This window comes from Elephas maximus, chromosome 6 (assembly GCF_024166365.1).
Source record: "Elephas maximus indicus isolate mEleMax1 chromosome 6, mEleMax1 primary haplotype, whole genome shotgun sequence".
Taxonomy (NCBI): domain Eukaryota; kingdom Metazoa; phylum Chordata; class Mammalia; order Proboscidea; family Elephantidae; genus Elephas; species Elephas maximus.
This window is the reverse complement of record NC_064824.1, coordinates 30,430,766-30,450,637: the sequence shown is the minus strand read 5'-3', so window position 1 is coordinate 30,450,637 and position 19,872 is coordinate 30,430,766. Positions and strand designations below refer to the sequence as shown.

The 19,872-nt window shown below is 38.0% G+C and overlaps 1 protein-coding gene across 4 annotated transcripts in view; it reads left to right on the top strand.

Annotated features, from left to right (window-relative positions):
* Positions 1-19,872, top strand: part of ZRANB3 (zinc finger RANBP2-type containing 3) — a 254,774-nt gene that overhangs the window by 180,445 nt on the left and 54,457 nt on the right. For all 4 annotated transcript variants that reach the window (XM_049889231.1, XM_049889233.1, XM_049889232.1 and 1 more), the window contains 4 exons: positions 9,697-9,816; positions 12,178-12,297; positions 15,502-15,681; positions 16,472-16,624. In XM_049889231.1, coding sequence (XP_049745188.1) covers positions 9,697-9,816; positions 12,178-12,297; positions 15,502-15,681; positions 16,472-16,624 — 573 coding nt within the window. The remainder of the gene's footprint in view (positions 1-9,696; positions 9,817-12,177; positions 12,298-15,501; positions 15,682-16,471; positions 16,625-19,872) is intronic.

The following is a 19,872-nucleotide window of genomic DNA, read 5'->3' as shown; positions in this document are numbered from 1 at the left end:
CCAAAACACTGACATTGTAGTATGGAGCTTCCAGTCTTCTCTCGAGGGCTGTCTTCTACCAGATTTTAAAATATTTACTACCAGATTTGGAAACATTTTTTCATATTTATGAAATGGTCTCTAAATCGAGGACCATTGGGCTTGGGGGAACAGATAGTAGACAACAAATTTTTTTGTTTTTCTTTTGTGGAGGGCTGGGGGGTTTTTGGGGGGTAAATAAGCGATGCATATTCTCCTTTACGTTGGTACTTCCCTTTCCTCCTTTAAGATCATTTTAAAGGATAATAGTTAAATGAGCTATCCCAAAATAAATAAGAATCAGTGTAAAGCGAACTAGATAAATGAAGATAAACAAGAGAGGCCGAGAGGGTGGTAGGTTGTCTCTTATCTGACACGGTGCCACTTGAAGCCTCTAGATATCCTGACAACACTAAGCCAAGTGTTTGACTCCTCCTGGCTGAAGTTGGGTGCCAGCATGATCTGTAATGGTCTGGTGACCAAGCACTGGAGCTCACTCCTCCTCAGTCTCAGCATATGGCCTTGGAGCTAAACTGGTATGCCCCTCCTTTGCAGACACATTCTTAAAAGGACCACAGTAGGGGAATAAGGTGGCAATGCTGCAAATGCTTATTAAACTAACAGATATCTCCATTAATCTACAAGTTCTCACAGAGCTCAGGCTGGGAAAAAGTGTGTCCCTCTTGATAATATGCCTTCTATTTTGATTGCCTTTTGTCATTCTGAGCTGCCGCACTTAAGCTTTATGTTCAACTGCAGGGCTTCTGTCTGTCTCTATGCTTGTCTTTGAGTCGATTCCAACTCATAGTGACCCTGTAGGACAGAGTAGAACTACTCCATAGGGTTTCCAAGGAGTGGCTGATGGATTCAAACTGCTGACCTTTTGGTTAGCAGCTGAGCTCTTAAACACTGGGCCACTGGGATTTCAGCTGCCGCTATGAGTAATACATACTACTTACATGGTATTATTTTCAGCCTTTCCTCTACTTAGTACATTATTGCCATATTAGTGGTTTTAAATTGAACTGATTTACTGCTTTTTTGATAAGGTATCTGAAAACCTTCTTGGAAGTCAGTAAAAAAACAGAAACCAAACCCAGTGCCATGGAGTCAATTCTAACTCATAGCGACCCTATAGGACAGAGTAGAACTGCCCCATAGAGTTTCCAGGGAGCGCCTGGTGGGTTTGAACTACTGACCCTTTGGTTAGCAGCTTAACCACTACACCGCCAGGGTAAATAAATAGCCTCAGTGGAATGGAAAGATAGACTTACTTGTAAATTTCACAGCTCATCACCAAATGGTAACTACTTAGTAATTTCATGCCATGTTGGATGCTGTAACACTGGCCCCAGCCCAGCCCCTGTGTTCCGACATGACCAAATAGCAAAGTGTAGTGTGCCAATACAAGCAAACAAGCACAGGAGACCCCGTAAGTGAAATACTTTGAGACCTTCAGGAATCACCACACCTTCTTGAAGCAGCCTCCAGAACAAAAGAGTCCTGTTTCTGGCCAACCAGGCCGTTGCCCAGACAGTAAGAACTGTGCCCAAAGGAACTAATGCTTCTTGAATGAAGGAAATAAAGGTGCTATTATAAAAAAAAAAAAAAAAAAATCTTTTTTTTTTTTATTCTTAATCAGTCCACCAGGTGCTCCTTGGAAACCCTATGGGGCAATTCTACTCTGTCCTGTAGGGTCGCTATGAGTTAGAATTGACTCGACGGCAACAGGTTTAACTTTTTTTTTTTAATTATTCATAATCAAAGAATACTCTTTGGATCGGTTTTTCGTAACTTTTTAAGTTAAATATGCAAAAGTAGGTGGCTTATTAAATTATATCAAGATTATTTTAGAGTCCTACAATAAAAATTTAAACTAGACTAGGAAATTCTAAGCTACATTATAATTTGGAGATAAGAGAATGCAAATCCATAAAAAGATGTCTTTTTTTAGCAAAGGGGTACGTTAAAGGGTGAAGAGAATAAAATCATATAAAAAAATCCAAACTGAACTTTAAATAATTCTTAGCATGCTCGTTTTTGAAGGACTGTTATGTTTATATGTTTGTAATGGATTGAATTGTGTCCCCCCAAAATGTGTGTCAACTTGGTTAGGCCATGTGTGGTTGTCCTCCATTTTGTGAATTTCCTATGTGTTTTAAATCATAATCTCTGCCTGTGGTTAAAAGGATTAGGGTGGGATATAACACCCTTGCTCAGGTCACCTCCCTGATACAATGTAAAGGGAGTTTCCCTGGGGTGTGGCCTGCAACCACCTTTTATCTCTGGAGAGATAAAAGGAAAGGGAAGCAAGTGGAGAGTTGGGGACCTCATACCACCAAGAAAGCAGTGTGGGGAGCAGAGCGCATCCTTTGGACCTGAGGTTCCTGTGCTGAGATGCTCCCAGACCAAGGGAAGACTGATGCATCACAAGGACCTTCCTCCAGAGTCAACAGAGAGAGAGAGAAAGCCTTCTCCTGGAGCTTGATGCCCTGAATTTGGACTTGTATTCTACTAGACTGTGAGAGGATAAATTTATCTTTGTTAAAGCCATCCACTTGTGGTATTTCTGTGATAGCAGCACTAGATGACTAAGACAATGTTTAAAGCATATCTGGTCTGGTTATTCAGAATCATGTTTATTTTAGCTTTTATCTATCCTATTTTTTCTACTACAAATTTATACTCTTCATTTTCTTTTGTAAATTATACAGAATGTATAGAATTATAACATTATTATGAAACTTGTAGAATTTGATATATTAATATGAAATGAAGTTTTTCAGGTTAACTGTTTATAGGTACTTAAATATGTCTAGCTGTGTGAGTACTTACGTATGCAGCAGATTATTTTTGGACTATATAACCTATTAACTTTCTTATATATAATTATCTTATAAGGATATTGTGTCAATTAGGATGATTTCAGAAGAAAATAATACGAAACCTAACTAAAAGTTTATGAAGGATAACTATAGTGTATCATATAACAAGATCTCAAAAGAGGACAGTTGCTGGGTTCGTTAATTTAGTGGCTTCAATGATGACATCAAGAACCCAGTTCCTCAATTCTTCACAAACTCTTCTAAAAGTCAGAACAGGAGGGAACAGTTCCAGCCTTGTTCTGTGACAGCAGTATTACTCTGATACCAGAGCCAGGCAAAGACATCATGAGAAAACAACAGACCAGTATCTCTTATGAATATAGATGAAAAAATGCTCAACAAAATACTACAAAATCAAATCAAGTAATATTCGGAAGGGCTTTATACCATAACCAAGTGGGATTTATTCTAGAAATGAAAGATTAGTTTAACATCTGAAAAATCCATTAACGTAATACATTAATATAAAAGAATAATAGACACAACCACACAGCCATCTCAGAACACAGAAAGAGAATTTGAAAAAACTCAGCATTTCTTTCTGATAAAAGCACTCAGCAAACTAGGATTAGAAAGAAACTTAAATCAACAAAGGGCATCTGCAGAAAACCTACAGCTCACATCACACTTAGTAGTGAAAGACTGAATGCTCTTCTTCTAATGTCAGAAACAAGACAAGGATGTCCACTGTTGTCACTTGTATTCAACATAGTACGAGAGGTTCTAGCCAGGGCAATTAGGAAAGAAAGTCAGATAAAAGGCATGCAGATTGGAAAGAAAGAAGTAAAACCTCTATTTACAGATTGCATGATCTTGTATATAGAAAATTCAAAGGAATCCACCTTGGAAAACCCATGGGTCCATTCTGCTCCATTTTCTAGGGTTGCTATGGGCCGAAATTGACTCGACAGCAGCGGGTTTGGTGTTTCGTTTTGTTTTGGGGGGGAGGCGTTTACTTCAGAAAGTAGGATGTACACCTCTTCGTTGAAAAAAAATTTTTAATAACTGTATGTCTTCATTTCTGCATTTTTTAAGTGAGATGTGGTGTGTAGCCTTCATTAATTATTTAAATTAAGCCTTTTGACGACATATTACTGACGGACCAATTTCAGTCCAATAGACTTGTGACCACATGCGTTTTCTGCAACTCCTGTAAAAACCTGAACCAGCATAACCAAAATGCCAATCATCATTGGGACCTGCCATTCCATGTAATACGCACTTAAAAGAGCTTTCAAGCAAATTCTTGCTCAGATGGCTTTTAAAATATGACCATGTAGTAACAGTTTTAATTAGAATAAAAGAATGTTAATAATGCATGTGAGTACATTTTAAAATGAAGGCCAACGCAATTCCCAACCTAAGAGAGGCTTGTATCCCCAAAGTTCATCTGTGACATAGTTATTTTGGATCTCAAACACATTTTCTCCTGAAAGCAGTACACAAATGATGGCTAAGTTGCTAGGTTAGTCCCAAGAGCCTGTTTAGTCAGTTATACAATTGAACTATATAATATTAATAGTAACTGTAAGCCTTTCTGATGCAGTCATTGGAAGGAAGAGAATGGGAAGGGCGTTGAGCTTTGGCATCAGCTTTGTTTGTGATGGGGGATGATATCAGCGAAGGGAACTCTGGCAGAAACAGTTCGCTTGCAAACGGATGAGCGAATGCACCTGGGAATGGGAATATAGTGATTGAAAAGGAATGTACCTTAAAAATACTCCAACTTGACATGTACTTTTTGAAAGGCTTATCACAGTAAATACAGCTCTTTAGGCAAACATGTACTTTATTAAAGTGGTTTGGTTGCCATGACTACTTGTCTGGAATTTATAGCTCCTTGTTTTGAGAGGGCTTCATTTCCACTTTCTGAGGCACTGAAATTCAAGGCTAAAGTTCTTAAACAGCCTCTGGCCTCATTGTCTGATGAATTTATGTTATTTAGAAAATTTAGACTTACAAGATGTAAAATGTAACCTGTGGAATCAGTCTCGTGTCTTTATATTCATATACATGAATTTTAAATAGGCATTGTTTAGTTTCAAGATGCCTCTAATGACTTATGTCCTTTTTTAAAGCTATTGTCAACGCTTCATATGATTATAGTTTCATGAGTTGAAACAACCATTTAAAAAAATAGCAGACCCTGGTAGCATAGTGGTTAAGAGCTTCGGCTGCCAACCAAAAGGTTGGCAGCTTAAATCCACCCAGCACTCCTTGGAAACCACGTAGGGCAGCTCTACTCTGTCCTCTAGGGTCTCGATGAGTTAGAATCGACTCTAGAGCAATGGGGGTTTTTTTTTGTAACCTTATTCCCCACGACTTGTCTGTCAGTTTGTCCTGTTGTGGTGGAGTACATGTTGCTGTGATACTGGAAGCTATGCCACCGGTATTTCAAATAACAGCTTGGAAACCCTGGTGGTGTGGTGGTTAAGTGCTATGGCTGCTAACCAAAGGGTCGGCAGTTTGAATCCGCCAGGCACTCCTTGGAAACTGTGGGGCAGTTCTACTCTGTCCTGTAGGGTTGCTGTGAGTCAGAATCGACTCGACAGCACTGGGTTTGGTTTTGGGACCCATGATGGACCGATGTCAGCAGAGCTTCCAGACTGACAGACTAGGAATAAGGACCTGACGATCTATTTCTAAAAATATTGGCCAGTTGAAAGCCTTATGCATAGCTTCAGAACATTGTCTGGTTGGTATAGTGCTGGAAGATGAGTCCCTCAGGTTGGAAGGTACTCAAAATACAACTAGGGAAGGGCTGACTCCTCATAGTAGAGTTGACCTTTAAGATGTGGATGAAATAAAGCCTACGGAACCTTCATTTGCTGATGTGGCAGGACTCAAAATGAGAAGATGCAAATGTCCGTTAGTAAGCAGAACATGGAATGTAAGAAGTATGGATCTAGAAAAATTGGAAGTTGTCAAAAATGAAATGGAAGCTTAAAGATAGATATCCTAGTCATTAGTGAGCTGAAATGGACTGATACTGGCCACTTCGAATAGGACAATCATATGGTCTACTATGCCAGAGATGACAAATTGAAGAGGAATGGCGTCATATTCATTATCAAAAAGGACATTTCAAAATCTGCCCTGAAATACAAAGCTGTCAGTGACAGGATAATACCCATATGCCTACAAGGAAGGCCAGTTAATACTACTATTATTTTAATTTACACACCAACCACTAATGCCAAAAATGAAGAAATTGAAGATTTTTACCAACTTCTGCAGTCTGAAATTGATCAGATATGCAGCCAAGATGTGTTGATAACTACTGGTGATTGGAATGTGAAAGTTGGAAACAAAGAAGGATCAGTAGTTGGAAAATATTGCCTTGGTGATAGAAATGATACCAGAGATAGCATCGTAGAATTTCATAGGACCAGTGACCTAGTCATCAGAAAAAGCTTTTATCAACAACATAACCGATGACTATACACGTGGACCTCACTAGATTGAATACACAGGAGTCAAATCCACTACATCTGTGGAAATAGACGAACAAGAAGCTCCATCATCAGTTTGAGCAAGGCCAGGGGCCGACTGCAGAATTGCTTATATGCAAGTTCAAGTTGAAGCTGAGGAAAATTAAAACAAGTCCGCAAGAGCCAAAGTATGACCTTGAGTATACCCCACCTGAATTTACAGACCATCTCGAGAACAGATTTGACACATTGAAGACTATTGCACATTGAAGACAGGGCAGTTGTGGGATGACATCAAGGACACCATACATGAAGAAAGGAAAAGCTCTTTTAAAAAGACAGGAAAGAAAGAAAAGACCAAAGTGGATATCAGAAGAGACTGTGAAGCTTGCTTTTTAATGTAGAGTGGCTATATGAAAGGAAAAAATGATGAAGTAAGAGAGCTGAACAGAAGATTTCAAAGGGCGGCTCGAGAACACAAATTAAAGTGTTACAATGAAATGTGCAAAGACGTGGAATTAGAAAGCCAAAGGGAAAAATACCCTTGGCATTTCCTAAGCTGAAAGAACTGAAGAAAAATTTCAAGCCTCAAGTTGCAATATTGAAGGATCCTGCAGGGAAAATGTTGAACAATGCAGAAAGCATCAAAAGAAGATGGGAGGAATACACAGAGCCACTGTACCAAAAAGAATTGGTCAATCAACCATTTCAGGAGGTAGCATATGATCAAGAACTGATGGTATTGAAGGAAGAAGTCCAAGCTTCACTGAAGGCACTGGTGAAAAACAAGGCTCCAGGAATTGATAGAATACCAAATGAGATGTTTCAACAAATGGATACAACACTGAAGCACTCACACATCTATGTCAAGAAATTTGGAAGACAGCTACCTGGCCAGCCTACTGGAAGAGATCCATATTTGTGCCCATTGCAAAGAAAGGTGATCCAATAGAATGCAGAAATTATCGAATAATATCATTAATATCACAGGCAAGTAAAATTTTGCTGAAAATCTTTCAAAAGCACTTGGAGTAGTACATCTACAGGGAACTGCCAGAACTTCAAGCAGGATTCGAAAGGGACATGGAACAAGGCATATCACTGCTGATTTTGGATGGATGTTGGCTGAAAGCAAAGAATACCAGAAAAGTGTTTATCTGTGTTTTATTGACAGTGCAAAGGCATTCGACTCTGTGGATCATACAAATTATGAATAATATTGTGAAGAATGGGAATTCCAGAGCACTTAATTGTGCTCATGAAGAATCTGTACATAGACCAAAAGGCAGTTGTTCGTATAGAACAAGGGGATACTGCGTGGTTTAAAATCAAGAAAGGTGTGTGCTAGGGTTGTATCCTTTACCATGCTTATTCAATCTGTATGCTGAGCAAATAATCTGAGAAGCTGGACTGTATGAAGGAGAATATGGCATCAGGATTGGAGGAAGACTCATCAACAACTTGCGATATGCAGGCAACATAACCTTGCTTGTTGAAAGTGAAGAGGACGTGAAGCACTTACTGATGAAGATCAAAGACTTAAGCGTTCTGTATGGATTGCATCTCAACATAAAGAAAACAAAAAATCTGCATGACTGGATCAATAAGCAAAACCATGATAAACAGAGAAATGATTGAAATTGTCAAGGATTTCATTTTACTTGGATTCGCAATCAACGCCTGTGGAAGCATTGATCAAATCTGATGACGTTTTGCATTGAATAAATCTGCTTCAAAGAGCTCTTTAAAGTTTTAAAAAGCAAAGATGTCACTTCGAGGACTAAGGTGTGCCTGACCCAAGCCATGGTATTTTCAGTTACCTCATGTGCGTGCAAAAGCTGGGCAATGAATAAGGAAGGAAGACAGAAGAAGAATCAAATTTGATAACTGTCAATTTTTTTTAATTGTTATTTGTTCTCTTTTGCTTAGTTTTCTGTGTACCTACCACTGTTTATCCTCAAACTCTCCCCTAGTTATTTAATCTCTTCCCAATATCTTTAAACAGTAGGTATTGTACTACCTTTACGTTCTTTAAGAAATGTCCCTCTGTTTTACCCTCTCCAGAGAGTAAATCTCTAGTTTTTTGCTGGCATGGGACTGGGATAGTCATCTCTTGTGTGGAATGGGTGGAGAGGGTACAGAGCAGTGTTGCACATAATCAACTACTTAAGCATACTTTGAATCAGTTCTCTGCGTTTAGCAACACCCCAACCCCACTTTTAGAGATGCTATTGCCTGAGCCTTTCTGGGTTACTGCAGTACACAGCAGGTGCTTCTCAACTTGCCCTACTGAGTGCCCAGGAGTTGGCTGTCAGGTCAGCTAATGTTACCAGGCGTTCATTTGCTTTTTAGCTTCCAAAATGTTGTTGCCATGGGTTCCTCTCTAATTCTTTGTCCCTATACACTTTACTATCATTTAAATTAAGCACTGGACGGGAGTGGAAGTTAAATGTGCCCAGCCTGCCGTCTTCGAAATTTCTAAGTAACTAGTTTTTAACATTTAAGCGATAATATATTCAGGTTTTAAACTTAATTCATGCTGTCTGCTTTAAGTTTAATTCCTATTTAATTCATCCCATATTGAGTTCTCAATCCTAATAGGTAGCTTAGCCTCAAATTAACTATGAAAATGCTATTCAATCAGAACTTCCTTGACCTTCTTTTCTTCTGTCTCACAATTTCTCTGTCTTCCTCCGTGCTCTCAGACCTCCTTCTGTGCTCTTGATCACTTCATTATAGCCTCTTCTGGGACCTTCTCCATTCCATAGACCAGCTAAGTCCCCTAGTTTTCCATTTGTCTTAACAATCTACTCTAGCTACCCATTTGTAAGCCTACACAAGTTTCTAAATTAAATAATAAACCAACTTTCCCGAACCCTTAAGCTTTAGCCCCAGCTTTCTTATTCACTTCTTTTCCGGTCTAACCTAAAAAAAAAAATATATATATATATATATAAATGCTTTCTCAGTAATCTGTCTTTTTACCTTCTATTTTCTCCTTAGCTTTATCACACCTTCAGTCTTCTGTATAAGCTTTTTTGAAAATCACCTAAACAAAACCACCAAACCCATCCTAGACCATGAGCCTACTCAACACCTTCCTCTCCACTGAAAATGTCCTGTCTTGTGTGTTGTTGCTGTTTGACTCCTATGCCTTCTTTTGCCTGTTTTTTCACCTCTTGCCCGTCTTCTTCCTCATGCACCTCATGTGTGGGCTTCCAGACTACCTAGAGAACCGGACAATTAAAAGTTCATAGAAACTCATTGACTTTTTGAGAAGTTTCTCTTCCATAATTAAAAGAACGTAACATGATTTTTTATAAACATTTTAATGTCAGTAAGGTTTAACTTTTAATATTTAGGCAGGTGCTGTAAAGGATTATATTAAGATGATGCTTCAGAACGAGTCACTGAAATTTCTGGTTTTTGGTCACCATTTAAGCATGCTCCAAGCTTGCACAGAGGCGGTCATAGAAAGCAAGGTATGTTACCATTTTATTTTATAAGCTAGTTTTTGTAATGTAGATTTTTAACATACTAAATATCCATTTAGTCTTATAATTTAAGGCTATAATCTTACAATTGAGCTTATTTTGCCTTATTTAGATGACGGTATAGAAATTATTATTGGATTTTTTGTGAATTATGTTAATATTGTATGACTTATGATTATGATATAATATTAACTTTTTACCTTAATACCAGTCTTACGATTTTCCCTTGATGAAGTGATATGAATTGATTAAAGATATGCTTGATAGACTGTAACATGAATCCCGTTTTTGCCCCTGGGTGTACCATTTGAGAGTGGCCTAGACACTTCAAAGTTGACATTTTTGCCTCCCTGCAAGGCTGCTTTAGGCTGTGGGTGATGCAAAGGGGAAAGGAAGAATGAATTCTACCACTTACAGTGCCTAACTGCAGTCACACCTTTTAAACTTCCAAGTAGCATACTGTGTACAGAATATGATTACTAAGATTTAGTATAAACAGATTTGAAATGTATGGACCATATAATTCATCAGGTTTTCTTTACCAAAGCTGCTTGCCTTATTGTATTTTCTTAGGTCCACCTTCTTTTCCAACAGTCCTATCACTGGCAATGACTTCCATTTTTTTGTGTCAGAGTTTAAACCTGTCTTCTGTTCTCTTAAATGCTAAGGACTTCTAGAGATGCTCAGAAGCAGCCAAAAGAAATTCCCTGACAAGTTGTGTAAGCTTAATATCTATGTAGCAGCAGAGACACTTGCCTGAGTATATGGAGCAGCAGAGTCATGTTTTTTGAAACTTTGCATATAGTTGTTTAAATATTAGCTAATATGCTCATTTTTTTATGCTCATTAATATTACCAAACAAGTAATTCTGGCGTTTCCTTCATACAAGGATTTATGATAATATAACATAATAAAGTGCTGTACATTAAGAGGTACTTTCTCATTATTATCCAATACTTTCTGTAAAACATCCTCCGAGGAAGAGTTAATTAACCTTAAAAATATTTTTAAATGATTGGGCCATAAAATTAGATTTATAATATTTTCTTATTTTGATTCCATTATGCCTTAAAGTTACTGAATTCTAGTCCAGATATAGCAGTCCATCTTTTTTCCCCACTTGTACTTCACTGATGTGTTCAGAATCCCATTTAACATCAGTAAGTGTTAAAAACATAGCCACTCACAGGGTTGGAGGTGAATTTCTCCTAAGCTCTCCCTCGCCTGACAATGTGTTTTCTAGAAAGACCCTCAGAGACCTGTATAAAACCCAGTGACCCGGTGCCGTCGAGTCGGACCTGTAATAGCCTCTCTTAATGGATCACTGGTCAATTGGTACCTATTTTGCAAAGACATAAAACGTTAATATGGGATGTTCTATTTAATGATTAACTTGGATATTCACTTTTAAAAGGGAATATTCATGTGTCTCAACGATCGAAGGCTAGGTTTTCCGTAGACGTGCACGTATTAATAAGACTATTTGAAATTCAGGACTTATACTTGTTTTTAAGAAGTTGAGAGTAATGTGTTCCTTTTAACTATTCTAACACACACTGATTCCTTCCTTTTCTTAGCTTTAATCGTTCTTAAAGACAGCACTGTTCGATTTATCACTTAGTGTTTCCCTACTTTAAAAAACGTGTGTGTCTTGGTTTCCCACCTCAGTGGAGATGACCATATTACATATTTCTTTAATTTTGATAATGTCAAAAAAAGAAGACAGCTCACATGGTAGATTAAAAAGATATTTCCCCTGATAATATTTGGGATATTTCAGAAATTTATGTACTATCCTTCATGAATCCTTCATACATGAGAAATATGTGGGCAGAATCATCATTCATTTTCTCACTTACCTAGTTTGGTTTTACTGTGGAATTAGTGATCCTATAAATTTAAAGTTCATCTGATCTATCATTTATAGTTTGCATACCAATTTAGCTTAATTCAACAAAAATTTGTGGAGTGCCTGCTGATATGCAAGGATTGCCCTTGGCATTGCATATATAAAGATGTATTAGATATAGATTCTATTTTCAAGTAACTTAAACAACAGAAAGGAAGGAAGGAATATAAGAAGCTATCAGAATAAGCAAATATGAGAACCCAGTTGTCTTCTGTTAAGCCAAACATTAAAGAAATTGGTGAATATATTAAAAAAAAAAATTTTTTTAAGAAGCTATAAAAAAACATGGCTAAGATTCTTTTCGTATGACATTTACCAGCCTATCATCTTAACCAATTTCCATTTTTATATGAACATAAAAATACTCTGTAAAATATATAAAATGAGAAGGGTGCATTGGGGCTTGTTCTAATTTTGCCATTTCCCTCATGGCCTCTAGACTCGTTACGTTAGAATAGATGGAAGTGTTCCATCTTTGGAAAGAATACATCTGGTTAATCAGTTTCAGAAGGATCCTGATACTCGAGTGGCTATCCTAAGCATTCAGGCTGCTGGTCAGGTAAGAAATTTCTTGTCTGAGTTTGATAATGAAATGTCATTGAGATAATAAAAAGGCCATTAACCATAATTAAAACATTTATATCTGGTAAAATAAATATTCATTCTTCTTTAGAGAGTGCTAGAAAATATAATTGAAGGAGGCCTCAAGACCTTTGACTCAAATCTTCCTAAATTTTCAAAGAATTTCCTAGTTTAATTAGTCAGTTTTTTTCAAAGACCTCTTTTCCTTCCTTTGAACTTGCATAGATTTTTTTTCTTCTACCATCTTATAGCACTTACTTATTTGTTGTGTTTCGTCAGCATCTGAGGAGAAAAAAACCTTTGTCTCAGAACTTTTTGTGGCCTGCCCCTGGCTTGTCCATGTTTCAATTAGGGTTAAGTTTGGGCGTAAGTAAATGAAAACCCAAATTAAGAGTGACTTTTTTAAATTTAATTCGTCCATGGAGACAATCCAAGTCTAGCATAGTGATTCCACAGAATCCTTAGACCTAGGCCCCTTCTAGCCTCCTGCTTCCCAACTTGTAGGTGGTATCTCTTGTCTAAGAGCTCCTCCATCATATCTGCAATCCAGACAGCCGACTGCACGGCATTGTTCTGAAGGTAGTCCCATGGTCACACCTAACTTGAAGGGAAGCTGGGAAATGTAGTCTTTATTCCAGCTAGCCCCACTATCCACCAGGTGTTGCATTACAAAGGAATAAGAGAAGAATAGATATCAGGGAAGGCAGTGCCAATCACTGCCATACTAAGAGAGAAGGGAATCCTTCTGGATATTTTTTTCTGCTAACGTACTAAAACATTTCGATATAAATATCTAAACCAGGATACTTAACACAGGGGAAAATAATTGAACAACCTGGTAAATACCATATCTGGCAACTTCTGGGGACTCTGCAGTATGAACCAGGGCCAAAGGATCTGGTTTTACCCAGCTATTGGTATATGTGAAATTGTTTGTTTATAGGAACTCTATGAGGATGATGAATCAATTCTAGAACTCATTAGGAGTTCTAACCAAAACAAGGGTTATAGCAACAGTTCTATCACATTAGCTTAACCATCCATGAACCTGAGCTATATATCTGTTAGAATATTCCAGCCACAGAGAATATCAACAAAAAGAACTTAAAATTAGAAATGGAATATTCATAGCAGATGGGATGATAAGTAGGAGGAAGCCAGGCAGGAGAGTCTGAGAGTGGTCTGATAAAAGGCCTTTTGAAATTAAGAATATACAGGACTTGGTGAGTAGCATCTGGGTTCTTAAAAGCTTGTGAACAGCCATCCAAGATGCTCCACTGGTCCCACCCCATCTGGAGCAAGAGAAAATGAAGAAAACCAAAGACACAGGGGAAAAACTAGTCCAAAGGACTAATGGAACACAACTGCCACAGCCTCCACCAGACTGAGGTCCCCCACAACTAGATGAGCCTGGCTGCCACACTGACTGCTCTGACAAGGATCACAATAGAGGGTCCTGGTAAAAGCTGGAGAAAAATATAGAACCAAATTCTAACTCATAAAAAATGGCCAGACTTCTGGCCTAACAGAGACTAGAGAAACCCCAAGAGTATGGCCCCCAAACACCCTTTTAACTCAGTACCAAAGTCACTCCTGAGGTTCACCCTTCAGCCAAAAATTAGGCCCATAAAATAAAATGAGACTAAATAGGCACACCAGGCTGGGGGCAAGGACTAGAGGGCAGGAGGGGACAGGAAAGCTGATAATGGGGAACCCAAGGCTGAGAAGGGGAGAGCGTTGACACGTCATGGTGTTGGCAACCAGTGTCACAAAACACTGTGTGTATTGTTAAATGAGAAATTAATTTGCTCTGTAAACCATCTAAAGCACAATTAAAAAAAATAAAAAACATACAAAATATACAGGACACTCACATTTTATTCAAGACTGTATTACTGAAAAAAAGACCTTGTATAATTCAAAACTCTTTCATAGGAATAAAGGAAAGCAAAGTTCTTGCTGCTTTTGAATCTTCCAGTATTGTTAAACAACATCTTAGAGTGACTTGATCTTGTCAGCATATTTTCCCTGTATTCTTGTGTGGTCTTGTGATGCTTCTAATAAACCTAAGCTGTCCCTCCTTAAATACAACTTCTTATTTTTTCAACATTATCTCTAATACTTTGTGGAGTTTCCTGTCCTAAATTGCAGCACAATTTAGTGTGGTGGTTGTTTGGTTCTCTCCATAGTTCTGTTACAACTAACCTCTGTTCCGAAGTCAGTGATTTTCAGTGAATTTTTCAGTTTGAGAAATAGCACTGCTATTTAATGAATGCTAGTATAACACTGTTACTTTATATAAAAGCCTTTTATGTTAAACCAGCAGTGCATATAAAATAACAGCACTGAAGTCACAAAACCCACTCAGATATTCCAGTGCTTGAGAACAACAGCAAGAAGTAGACGATACTCCCAAAGGGTGGTGGGTACTTCTGTCAATGACCTGGTATCATTTACAACTATGTAGCAATAATATAAGCATGGTTCACAGTTTACTCAGTTTTCCAGCTTTAAAATCATGTGTTTCTTGACACAGTTTGAGTTTGAGATTTGTATTATTTCATATACTGATTGTAAAACAAGACTTAGTATTTTTACTGTCACGCTATTTCATTATGCAGTTGAACAAAAAATTGCAGTTGCACTATAGATATTTTGAGATGTAAGTCAGTAAACTTTTGGGTCTTCAGGATGCAACCTGAGAAATTTCATAGAAAGAAAACAGTATTACTGGAGACATGATTTCCGTGCTTTATAGCATAGTGGTACAGATTACATGAATAGAGGATGTCAGTGCTCTCTGCCTAGTTGCTATGGATACCATGTGTTAGAAATTATATTCTAGTTTATAATGTATTTTATTAGATTTTCTACTAGTAATGTGAATCTAGTCTTTACCAGATGATAATGTGATTTTGTATATCCATCAAGCTGACTTTTGAAATTTGAAATACTTCTTGAATGTGTTTTTATAGTTCACCTGGCTATCTGGCAGTAAGCAGTCTTCATTTGCCTGACATGAATTAGATTTTTCGTAATTTGGCTTAAAATGAAAGACTGATTTGTATTTAAGTCCTTCAGCATTCCCTCGTCCATTTAACATGTTCAGAAAAAAACTGTTCTGTATAGCCCTATATTATGTTCTCAGTTTATTTGCATTTATTTGGTTTATTTCGCTTAGGGTTTAACATTTACTGCTGCAACTCACGTTGTATTTGCTGAGTTGTACTGGGACCCTGGACATATAAAACAAGCGGAAGACCGTGTTCATCGAATTGGACAGTGCAATTCTGTGAATATTCACTACCTCATTGCAAATGGGACTCTAGACACCCTTATGTGGGGAATGTTGAATCGTAAGGTAAAGCTTGAATTTAAACCAAGTTACCAACTTACTCATTATGATCCATAGCTTGCATTAGTTAAGAGGCTGAGTTCAGTGTTTTCAAGCAAAGGATATTTAACTCTACGAAGATAACGGTAGTGGAGACCAAGTTGAGAAAAGGCTTCAGTTGGTAGTACACTATCTGCTATCCTCTGTAATGAGAGTAATAAGAAAGGGTCATGAATTTACATGTATTCCAAACCCTTCCTTCACCACTTTAGAGGCTAGAAATATAAGGTCAGCTATCAAGGAACTGTAAGGCTTTCAAGCCCCGTGACCTTTCTATGACTCAAGTATGAACCCTTTCTCAGAAGGATTCTTGGGGTTCCAACTAATTTTGTACAGAGAACAACCTGTACAGGGACTCTAGAAAAGATAGAAAGGATGTTCTTTGCTTGGTCCCCTCTGTCTCTTCTGCCAACTTTGAGGGAACTAAGGATAAGAGAATGTTTTTCAAGCACTGAGTATGGACAAAACGGCCAGTCATACATAGGTTAAATTTCAAGGTATATAAGTAATAGAATAAAAGTTTAGTATAACTTCTCTACCTGGACCTTTTCCTCATTAAGCATAGGGATCATTGACTTGGTATTTGATTGTAATTTTGAATAATTATATTAGTAAAGTCTGTGATATGTTGAAATGGTAAGATTTTCTTTGTGGATAGCCTGTGATTTAAATGTAGAATAAAGTTACTATTTATTGAATATCAGCAGCTAAAATGGCTGTCAGAGGGTATAAAATTCAGATGCTGTCTGTCTTACAGGCTCAGGTTACAGGGAGCACATTGAATGGTAGGAAGGAACAACTTCAGGCTGAGGAAGGCGATAAGGAAAAATGGGATTTCCTGCAGTTTGCTGAGGCTTGGACTCCAAATGAAAGTTCTGAAGAGCTCAAGAATGAAGTTTTGTTCACCCATGTAAGTTTATGTGACTAATTCTGTTCTGTTTTTTTAATATCCTGAAACTGTAACCTTATTGTTTATTGTTTTAAATAGAAACTCTTAATTATTCATGCAATTGAAGAGAGTCTTCACATAAAGCCGGAGACTTCTTAAATCAGAAGATAACATTGATGGAGGCTACAACACTGGCTGCTTTCTCCCAACAGAGTTTTTATCTCGGTTCTTACTGTTCAGCTCTTAGATAAACAAACTGAATAGAATCCAGCTAAACAAATAATTTCTTTTATAAGGATAAGTACAAAGCTGTTTCCTGTGAGGCAGAGGTTGAAGATGTCCCAAATGTTCAACTTTTTCAAGTTGCTGTACCACTCCATCATCTCTAACATCAACTATTCCCTCTCCTCTCAGCACTCTCCCTCCCATCTTTGGGTTCCCTAATTCACTGCAACATCTCACAGAACTAACAAACTGTATAAAGGAAATGACTCACATGGTTATAGAGGCTGGAAAGTCCCAAATTCATGGGTCAGGCATAGGCTTCTCCCCACCCACGTGACTGCAGGGGCTGACAAACCCAAACCCACAGTTCAGACCACAGGCTGCTGGCTCACAAGGCTGCAAAAGCTGGCAAATCAGATCACACGATACACTACTGGCCCCAGGGGCTGTGGAGGCTAGCGATTTCCAGAATCAGCAGGTCAAACAGCAGGCCTCTGGGAGGTCATTTGATCATGAACCAGACTCGGGATCCAGATCCAGAGAGACCGAGCCTTGCCAGGACACACACATGTGTCTTAGATGCAAGCCACACCCCAGGAAAGGGCAAAACTTCAGTAAGGGTGGGGCTTGAGTCACACCCTCCTCCAAGTCTGTGACCCAAGACATACCTTGCATCAGCCCTGCCTCATCAACATGTAGAGGTCAGGATCCATAACACATAAAATGGAAGACAGCCACACAATACTGGGAATCATGACCTAGCCAAGTTGACACATAACCTCAGCCATCACAGGTTCCATGTGCCTTATTTGCATAGTCGCACTCAGTCATTGTGTGTGAGTCACAAAGACTGTGGCTAGAAGCAAGTAATTCATTGCACTGCATCAGCCTTCTGAAGAAAATATAGGAGACCATCTTTATGGCCCTGAGGGTAGGAAACAGTATGTTAAATTTACTACAAAATACACAAACCATAAAGAAAAACATTGAGATACTTGACTGTATCAAAATCAAAAAATTTTGTTATACAAAATATGCCATAAATAAGTCACAGACCAGGAAAGATATTTGTATTACAATGCTCAAATATGTAAAGAACTGAAACAAATCAATTAGTAAAACAAACAAGCCAAGAGAAAAAAAATTCAGAGGAGACCTGAGTAGCCAATAGGCATGAAAAGAAGCTTTGCCTCACCAAAATACAGCAAATTATAGAAGTACCTTTTGCCTTTACAATTAGTAATCTGTGGCATGATACTTTGACATCATATGACTGTCCTGTTCCCAAAATCTTCCTTCCAGCAAAAGAGGTCATGTTAACACCTGTAATTCAAATCCAGCTCCACAGGGTTCTTCCTCAACTTTCCCAATTATCTATATAAATATTTATGTTTATCTTGTCCACTTGGGAGAGCAATTAGGCAGTATCTAGTAAAGTTGGGGATCCACATGGATCATTTTCCTTGGATCCACAATTAACACCCATGCAAGCAGCAATCAAGAAATTAGAAGACGCATTGCATTGGGCAAATCTGCTGCAAAGGACCTCTTTAAAGTGCTGAAAAGCAAAGATGTCACCTTGAAGAGTAAGGTGCGCCTGACCCAAGCCATGGTATTTTCAATTACATGATATGCATGTGAAAGCTGGACAATGAATAAGGAAGATCAAAGAAGAATTGATGCCTTTGAATTGTGGTGTTGGCAAAGAATATTCAATATACCATGAACTGCCAAAAGAGCGAACAAATCTGTCTTAGAAGAAGTACAACCAAAATGCTCCTTAGAAGCAAGGATGGTGAGACTGTGTTTTACATACTTTGGACATGTAGTCAGGAGATATCAGTCCCTGGAGGACGTCATGCTTGGCAGAGTACGTGGTCAGTGGAAAAGAGGAAGACCCTCGATGAGGTAGATTGACATAGTGGCTGCAACAATGGGCTCAAGCATAACAACGATTGTAAGGATGGCTCAGGACCGGGCAGTGTTTCGTTCTGTGGTATACAGGGTCGCTATGAGTTCGGACCAACTCGGCGGCACCTAGCAACACAACAACAGTAAAGTTGAGGATGCTGTCCAGCCATTTCATTGCTAGGAATATATCCCCACACATTTGTAAGGATACATACACAAGAATGTTTATCGCATCATTTTTTAGAATGCAAAAAATTGGAAACAACCAAAACGTCTGTCAGTAAGAGAATAGATAAATTATCATATCGTGAGATGTTGTTTAGAAGCAACATTAATGAATTATTTATATGTATCAACATGAGCAGACCTTGAAAAAATGCACAGTGTGCATACACACACAAAATATTATGTATTTATGAATACATGTGTATGTCATAAAATATATAAACGTAGATTAGAAGAATACATATCAAATTAATATTGGTTGCCTCTGGGAGAGGAGAAAAATAGGGTAGGGCAGAATGAAAATAGGATATCATATCAACTTCATAAAAAATGTTTATTTTAAGAAGGATCAGAAGTAAATGTTACAATATTAATACTTGTAAGTTTTCAGTGGTAAGTATGTGGATGTGTGCCATATTTTCTATAACCTGGTGACGTCGAGTCCATTCCGACTTACAGCGACCCTATGGGACACAGTAGAGCTGCTCTGCAGGGTTTCCAGGGAACAGCTGGTGGACTCAAACTGTCAACCTTTTGGTTATCAGCTGAGCTTTTAACCACTGTGCCACCAGGGCTACCATTCTATATTTACACACCCCTTCCTCACAAATGCTGTCTGGAGGCCTTATATAAGCTAAATAAGAAATAATATGTTGCAAAAGTTTATACTCATTCAAACCATCTGCTTTTTCTTAGCCCTTTTGGGGAAATATGGCATCAGATTTATGGGGAGTTTAATTTTATTGAGAACTGATCAGAAATTATAGGAATAAAATTAAAGACCTTATACTTTTTATCATAATGCAAAATTAAAAATTTAATGTAAAGGTTACTTCCATGAAAACACTCTTTTTTTAATGTGGAATCTTATTCTTAATGTATTTTATTCAGAAGGCTAGTAAATTTTT